The sequence below is a fragment of the Gouania willdenowi genome, chromosome 11, assembly GCF_900634775.1.
Source record: "Gouania willdenowi chromosome 11, fGouWil2.1, whole genome shotgun sequence".
Classification (NCBI taxonomy): Eukaryota; Metazoa; Chordata; class Actinopteri; order Blenniiformes; family Gobiesocidae; genus Gouania; species Gouania willdenowi.
In genome coordinates, this window is record NC_041054.1 from 11,771,851 (window position 1) to 11,779,804 (window position 7,954).

A 7,954-nucleotide genomic window follows, 5' to 3' on the forward strand; every position below is an offset into this window, starting at 1 on the left:
CTCCTCCTCCTCCTCCCGCTACTGCAGTCATGCTGCATTAGCTAAGACCGTGTACCAAACCTGTTGGTCACCTGTGTAATCGGTGACCCCCATCCGCCGGTGAGAACGTGCGCAATTACTTTAAAGAAAACGTATCAATGAATGCTGTGAGTGACTTAAAACATGTTTAAATTATCAGGGGAAAAAAACTCAAATAACAAGAAGAGGAACGTTGTACTTGCCTTATAATATGCACAAGTTTGCGTGTAACCGCTGCCGTTACACCCGGAAATAAGCCACTACTTAGCCAGGCATCGAGTAGTTTCACAACACGGAAACCACCTTGCGTCGTTACCGAATGGCTGTGGGTTTGTATGAAATATAATAATAGTAATAATAATAATAAGTGAAGTATTTGATAGCAGTGGATGGTAAAAGCAGCAGTGTAAGTATTATTTACCTTTACTGTTGCGAGGGCTGGTAAAGCCTGATAATGTAAATTAGAATTTATTTTTTTTAAAGCCCTAAAAACTGTTTGATTGTGTTTATATTTGCGTTTTTGTGTGTAATTGGTCTCATTAGATGCCTGGGGTCACAGTGAAGGATGTCAACCAGCAGGAGTTTGTCAAGGCGTTGTCAGCTTTCCTTAAAAAGTGAGTAAAATCCATTCATTCTAACAGTCGGTCTGACAGCTGGACATCAGCCTGTCCATCTTCATTAATGACATTAAAAACACACACTGGGAAAAAAAAAAAAACAATGGGGTACCTGAGAGAACATGCAAACTCCCATCCAAAATTACTCAAACCTATAATCTTCTTGCTTCCAATCAGCAATTGCTTCACTAACCAGTAAAGGTGGAACAATATTTTCATTTGAGAATTAAGATTTAGCCATATTAAAACGTCATAGTTGTATCTTAAATTATATGATATTACTATATGATATTGTATCTAGGGATGTCCCGATTCAACTTTTTCATTTCCGATATGATAACGTCATTGCAGCCTTACGCATCAGCTTGATCCGATATTAGCATGAATCATACATACTTTTTTTTTTTTTTTTTAAATAAAAATAATAATTACTTATTTTGTAGTGTGGAATGTTAGAAAATGCTTGATCAAGTGATGTCACTCAAACAGAGAACAATAGTCAGCAACAGTAGGTATGAGAAAAACTGACCCATTTGTTATTAACCAATTGGTTACATACATTTTAACCTTCAACATAATATCTACAGTATTCTACAATTGAATAAAATAAATAAAAAATTAATTGGGGGAAGGAAAATAATAATAATAATAATAATAATAATAATAAATAAATAAATACATTTGAGAATTCAGAAATTTGAATTCGATATCTGTTTTCAGGCTAATATTGGACCGATATTGGATCGGGACACCCCTAATTGTATCATTATCCCAAGTCATTATAGTATTATCTATTGTATCGTGAACTTAGTGTATCATCCCGCCTCTACTAACCAGCAATAATACTACAAAAATGAGCATTTTTTGATTGAACTACATTTTAATTTCTACACAGCAAAACAGCTGGTATTGTTTGAGGGTGTTAAATTGAACACTTGAAAAGTGTGAATATGTTGAACATACCACTTTTTCTATAAATGTGGCCCTGAATGTGGTGTTTGAGCAAATACTCCCATTATCAGTGAATGTTTGATTTTCAGGTCAGGCAAACTGAAAGTGCCTGAGTGGGTGGACACTGTGAAGCTGGCCAGGCACAAAGAGCTGGCTCCCTGTTTCGATAACTGGTTCTACACCAGAGCTGGTGAGTGACATGATGGATGGCACTACATGGATGTTCAGAGAGGGTTTTGTTAGCTTGAGTTGGACACTCAGCTAGTGTCTCCAGTGTCCCCCCCCCCACATGAAAACACAAATGCCAGTTTAAATTCATATATGTTAAGGTTTAATTCATTCAGACAACTGCTCCTCAGGAAAACCGCTAATAATCTTGCTAGAATTCTAACGCAGAAGTCAAGGAAACTTCAAAGGAAATATCAAAGCGATCAACAGACGCCTCTGACAAAGACTGGCAGTTGTTCGTCGAAACATGTCAGGATATCAAAGTGGATATCCTGAGAAACAGTTGTCTGAATGAATTAAACTTTAACATATTGTTCAAAAAGAAAACAAAAGGAATCTTACCGGAAAATCCAGGTTAATCTAAACGCTCAGCCGCACTCAGTCACTGCTACTCACGATCAACACACAACTACTAACTGGCTGTATTTTCCCTCCTTGCTTTTAGATATAAATATGTAATTCCACAGCTTACAGGAACAGCTAGCAAGCTGTCATACTTGTTAATTGCAGGAGTTTGGGGTCATTATTCTATGTTTTAGGGCTCCATCGCCTCTAATAATCATTCTCCATATGAAGACCTGCTCAAAGTGCAGATTGTGATTGATTTAACAACTTAACCTGGCGCAGAGCAAAAACAGTGAAGCTTTCTCCGTCATCAGGATTTAAAGAAATTAAAATAATTTACTTAGTTTTCACTGAAACTTCCAGATAAAGAACCTTTGAAGCTCTTGAAAGAAAGACAAAAAAGAATCAAACAACTGCTGCTGCTTTTACTAAGTTTACCTGACAACTGCGTCAGATTTGTCACTATACTTTACCCCCATACACAATCTATGTGTATCTTAAAAGCAAACACTCCCCGTCTGCAGGCCAACGTGAACCCTATCTTTTGAAGCATGTTAACCTGACTGTGGCCTCGCTGTTTAAAAAAAGTCACACCTTCAATGAGTTGGAATGTTTGATTTCATGTCTTTGGGGTTAAAGATAAAACAGTTCACACATTGCAACATGGAGCAAACTGTATGAACGTCTGTGCAGCGTCCACAGCTCGTCACCTGTACCTACGAGGGGGAGTGGGTGTGGGCGCCATGATCAAGATCTATGGTGGGCGCCAAAGGAACGGTGTGTGTCCCGCTCACTTCAGCATTGGCTCCAGGAATGTGGCAAGGAAGGTGCTCCAAGCTTTGGAGGCCCTGAAGATGGTGGAGAAGGACCCTAATGGGTAAAGAGGGCTGTAGATGCCTGTGTGATGCTCAGGGGGCGGTTTCCATGGATGTAATTGATGTTTGTGTTCCTACAGTGGGCGGAGACTGACTCCTCAGGGCCAAAGAGACCTGGATAGGATTGCTGGGCAGGTGAAATGTTGAATCGTGCATATTTACATGTCTGTGTTTTATCAATGTGAATGAATACTACTACAGTATAGCACACGTATCAAATTCATGGTTCGGGGGCCAAATCCTGCCATTTGCAGCATCCAATTTGGATCAAGTAAACATGACAGAGAAAACATGAATCATTGTGTAAATGAAACTCAACAATATTTGCAGGGGCTCACAGTTTTCCCTGTGCTTAAACCCCGTGATTGCAGTCATTTTTAATGTTAAACTGAAATTCTTACAAAATCTTTCAAAACACCATCACACAATCTAAAACAACGGTATTCTATACTTTCACTTCTGCAAATATAAATCTAGTTAAGGACACAATACGGTATGAAAAAAAGATAGTTAAATTATAATAAAAAATAAAAGTTATATTTTTGTAATTTTTTATTATTATTATTATTAATTTTCAAATTAAAAATACCATCACACAATCTCAAACAACTGTATTCTATTCTATACTTTCACTTTCTCGAATATAAATTTAGTTAAAAAAATTAAAAATACAGTATAAAAATATCTGAGCCGGTGCATCTCATCACTATAGTGTTATTTGTAACACTATATCACAAACATTATCAAAAAGTAATTTTTTTTTTTTTTTTTTTTTTTTTAAGTCTCTTGGGTCACCAGAAATGTGTGATATCAAAATGGGGTCACGGCCCATAAAGGGTTGGGAACCAATGATATAAGATATCAATATTGATGAGTCAAACAAATACAGCTGAGATTAACTCTGCTCAGCTCTTCACTGAGAGGAAAAGCTCGTGCACTCTTCTCCACCATTGCTTCTCCACATTAATGCTCTTTGATATACTGAGCAGTGGCTGTAGATGTTTCTGGGTTGTGACAGCATCACTGTCTCCTCTCTGTGTGTGTGTGTGTGTGTGTGTGTGTGCGCGTGCGTGTGTGTGTGTGTGCAGGTCGCCTCGGCAAACAAGAAACAGTGAAGTTTCCAAAGCACGGTCTTAGGAAAGCATGCAGAGAATCCACAGCTACGCCTCGATGCTTGTTTACCCACGTTCACTCCCATATCAATCTGGAGCCTGCTCGCGCTGAGAGCAAAAGATCTATTTGTGGAGGTGCATGTGTCTACAGGGAGGTATGAACAAACTAAAATGTTATGTTGGACTTTATGCTGCTGTGATATTAATTAAACACATTGGTGGGTCTTCTGACTGCAGAGGGAATGAAAGAAAAGTGGGGAAATAAAACGAACCCAAGTGAATATTGTGTGCTGTTTTGTTTATTATTGAGGATGTTGAGTTTAGGCTGTGGATGAATAACTGAGAGATGTCTATTGAAGTTTAGTTGCTGCGCATGACGCTGCTGATCCAGCTGTTGTAGCGGCACACACGGGCGTAGACGCTGGGGTGTCCCTTCATGGCACAGTCGTAGCCCCAGGAAACCACTCCCTGCAGCTGGCCGCTACATACCAGAGGACCACCAGAGTCTCCCTGCAGACAGAGACAAAGGAAGATGACGATGATGTGATAAGTGTGATGATCTTCTTCTCAAATGTACTAAACATGTTCTTTCTGTTCTAGATGCTCAAACATTTCAGCAGACACCCAAGTGTAGCAGGGAAAAGTGGAGCTCCCACAGGTAAATGAGTTGACTGTGCTCACCTGGCAGCTGCTGGCTCCTCCGTTCATGAAACCGGAGCAGAGCATGTTCTGAGTGAATAGGTGAGGGTAGGCGTTCCGGCAGATCCTGTCATCGATGATTGGCTGCCTCAGACACTGAAGCCTGTCAGGGAAGTTGTCTAAGGAAACAGAAGATCGTATTTCTCACTGTAGGATCGGTGAAGTTCACACAAACAAAGGTAACTCTCCTGTGATGAATGTTCCCTTTTACACTCAGTTATCTTTCACTAAACTAAATGTATCATTCAAAACACAAATCATTTCAGAGCATGAGGTTGGCGGATAATACTAGACAGAATTTACATAAAGCTTTTCAGTAATCTTTACTTTTCCTGTACATTAAGCCTTAAAAGGGCCTTAATGCACTCATATAAAGTATAAGAGTGCAGTTTCTGAGTAGTAATGTCAAACACACAAATTAATTAGTTTTTGTTTGTTCAAACACTTGTTTGACAACTAACACTAAACTGTGGTGTATTGACCAAAATATTTGAATAATTTAATATTATATCCACACATACAAAAAATGCATTCAACCTTGAATGCATTTTAAAAGAGAAAATCTTACAAAATGTGCTTCTCTTCTTATATCAATAGAAAATTATAGAAAAAATATATCCAATTACTGCCATCTTGTGTTAGAAGTGTAATAGGACTGTTAAAAAAGCAAGTCTCCTTTACAATAAATGTACAATATCACACAGAAAATAAGTCTGTGACCCACAGATTGAGAGCCATTGCTCTACGTGACAAATACCGTAAGTGATTGATTAATGCTGGATAATATTTGGACTCCACTTACTGCCATTGGCAGACATGTTGCCCCATCCGGACACCATGCAGTTCTCGTCGGCCACGGGGCATCGGGAGGGCAGGGACACGGTCTGCACATAGCTGTTGAGGGTGGCCGGGCGGCTCAGCTTAATCAGCATGATGTCATTGTCCAGGTTTTGGCTGTTGTACTGAGGGTGTTTGATCATCTTGACCCCATCGATCCACTGCTCTGTGCCTTCGTTCACAGCGATGTTGTGCTCGCCCAGACGAACCTGAATACGACTGCAGGAGAACTTTTTACATATCAATTAGATAGTCAGCCATACAACAGTTAAATGGATCAACACAATGTTCTGTTCTTCACTCACTCACACATGCTGTCCCTTATAGAAGAAAAAGCCAAGAGGCATTGTAACATTTTGCATCTGCAAACATAACCCTGATTGTCTTTCTGGTAAGACTTTATTGAGTTAAAAATATTGAGATTTATATTGTAGATTGCCATTTTGAGAAAAAAAAAATATGGAGATATGAATTTTGGTCCATATCGCCCAGCCCTAGTCTGATGACTTCATACTTACGACTTGTAGCAGTGAGCAGCAGACACCACCCATTGGCTGGAGATGAGAGATCCCCCACAGAAGTGGTACCCAGAGTTCAGGGACACCTGGTAGGGGACAGAGTTCTTGGTGCACTCATACCCTCCCACTACCCTTTCTTCTTCAGCTGCAACAACTGGAGGAGCAAAGCTTATGAAGTGAATGCTAAATATTAAGTTTTCAAGTGAAATATTGAACCATAAAAGAGCTCAGTCTTACGTGCTGCTCCGAACAGTGCCAGGAGTACCAGGGCCTTCATGGTGAGTTTGGTTTGACTGGGTGGAAAACACTCGGACTACTTTTATATCGCTGACGTTCTCTGCATCTCCACCTTGTTATCAGTGATGGGAAAGAGCCATATGGATGAAGGTATCAGAGACCTTGACCAGAGTTGAAACTCAGCACTGTTTATGTCCCACAGAGTTACATAATTCACACTTACATAATTAATCTCCTCTAAAGTCTCACTAAAGAAAATACTAAACTATTATTGAATTAAGACATTCAGAAAGAGTGGAAAAGTATTGGTGTGCATTTTATTTTGAAAAGCCAAACAAGAATAGTAAGTAAGCAGCTTTTTAAGTTCTCAGGAAGCATAGGAAAGATGTGATCTTACAACAATCCTAGAATGATAATCATAGAAGGCCAAGAATAAATTTGTGTAAGAAAGGATTTCTTTACTGTTTTGTTATTTATTTGATTTACGTATATGAGCTCATTTTGATTAATGACAACGTTTTATGTCCTGTCACATTCATCACAAATTTATATTACTTACAATTATTGTTTATAATTTAAATAATTTCTTAGAATTTCAATAATATCAATTAAATAATGCATAACATTAGTGCATGTGTGTTGGCAACACTTTCATAGTTTCCTTTATTGGAGGATTTGGGTCATACTAAATTTAGTATGCCACATAGTCAATGTTATCAATGTTAACTAGTTGATAACAGACTCAGTGGTACCAAATACTGAGCTTCACAGAAGTAAAACCAAAGCAGATGCATTCTGTTTTCATGTGTGTTCCAGGTATTTTATGATGAAAACTTGCCAGTTCTGCTTCTACGTGTGAATAATTTTCATTACAATCTGGAATGTGGAAGTTAAATTATTTGGTCTTGTACTTTTTCTTTTTGGTTAGTTCTGTCCTCTCCATGTAGTCTTATTCTAGTCTCTGTTAGGTGGAAAACCATGAAAAAATGTATTTGTCTAACAATAACTTGTGGACCATTATAAAGTGTAATTTGTGTGTGCAGCCTTCGATACAGTGGATCATCATCTACTGCTGCAGAGACTTGAAAGCGTTTTTTGGTATGAAAGAAACAGCGCTGGGTTGGTTTAAATCCTACCTATCAGACAGAACCCATTTTGTTCCTGTTAATAATCCCTTCTCAACGCACGCCAGAGTTAATCATGGAGTTCCACAAGGTTCAGTTTTGGGACCAATAATCTTTACATTATATACTGTTCCACAAGGTAATATTATCAGAGAACATAATAAAAATGTCCATTGCTATGCAGATGATACACAGCTTTATCTGTCTATGAAATCAGACAAAACTTATCAGTTATGAAAACTCCAGGCCTGTCTTAAAGACATCACATTCTGGATGAGCTGTAACTTTCTCCTTCTAAACCAGGATAAAATCGAAGTCATTTTTTTGGTCCAAAACACCTCAGAGATAAACTATGAAAGCAAACAGTGCCTCTGGATGGCACTGTTTGTCACC

General features: G+C 38.6%; 2 protein-coding genes across 5 annotated transcripts; one reads left to right on the forward strand and one right to left on the reverse strand.

Moving 5' to 3' along the window:
* Positions 1–3: 3 nt before the first annotated feature.
* LOC114472339 (40S ribosomal protein S19) lies at positions 4–4,427 on the forward strand. Of its 4 annotated transcripts, none has more exons than XM_028461567.1 (6): positions 4–99; positions 562–632; positions 1,676–1,776; positions 2,853–3,036; positions 3,115–3,169; positions 4,123–4,427. In XM_028461567.1, exons 2-6 carry the CDS (start codon positions 562–564, stop codon positions 4,147–4,149), a joined length of 438 nt encoding a protein of 145 aa, XP_028317368.1. In that variant the 5' UTR covers positions 4–99; the 3' UTR covers positions 4,150–4,427. The 4 variants fall into 4 exon arrangements, with proteins under 4 accessions (XP_028317368.1, XP_028317365.1, XP_028317367.1 ...); XM_028461564.1 differs by lacking the exon at positions 4–99 and adding an exon at positions 295–343; XM_028461566.1 differs by lacking the exon at positions 4–99 and adding an exon at positions 311–347.
* On the reverse strand, positions 4,424–6,539 carry LOC114472338 (trypsin-3-like). Its single transcript, XM_028461562.1, has 5 exons — positions 6,438–6,539; positions 6,201–6,354; positions 5,648–5,901; positions 4,828–4,964; positions 4,424–4,656 (listed from the first exon to the last, which is right to left on the reverse strand). Exons 1-5 carry the CDS (start codon positions 6,475–6,477, stop codon positions 4,507–4,509), a joined length of 735 nt encoding a protein of 244 aa, XP_028317363.1. The 5' UTR covers positions 6,478–6,539; the 3' UTR covers positions 4,424–4,506.
* Between the last annotated feature and the right edge of the window lie 1,415 nt (positions 6,540–7,954).

Bases quoted from the DNA above. Each gene is read 5' to 3' on its own strand.
- LOC114472339 (XM_028461564.1), top strand. The intron at 3,037-3,114 runs GTAAAGAGGGCT...GTGTTCCTACAG, and splicing joins GTGGAGAAGGACCCTAATGG to TGGGCGGAGACTGACTCCTC. The intron at 3,170-4,122 runs GTGAAATGTTGA...GTGTGTGTGCAG, and splicing joins TGGATAGGATTGCTGGGCAG to GTCGCCTCGGCAAACAAGAA.
- LOC114472338 (XM_028461562.1), bottom strand. From the start codon at position 6,477: ATGAAGGCCCTGGTACTCCTGGCACTGTTCGGAGCAGCAC. The intron at 4,965-5,647 runs GTAAGTGGAGTC...CTGTTTCCTTAG, and splicing joins CAACATGTCTGCCAATGGCA to ACAACTTCCCTGACAGGCTT. The intron at 4,657-4,827 runs GTGAGCACAGTC...CTCTGTCTGCAG, and splicing joins GAGGAGCCAGCAGCTGCCAG to GGAGACTCTGGTGGTCCTCT.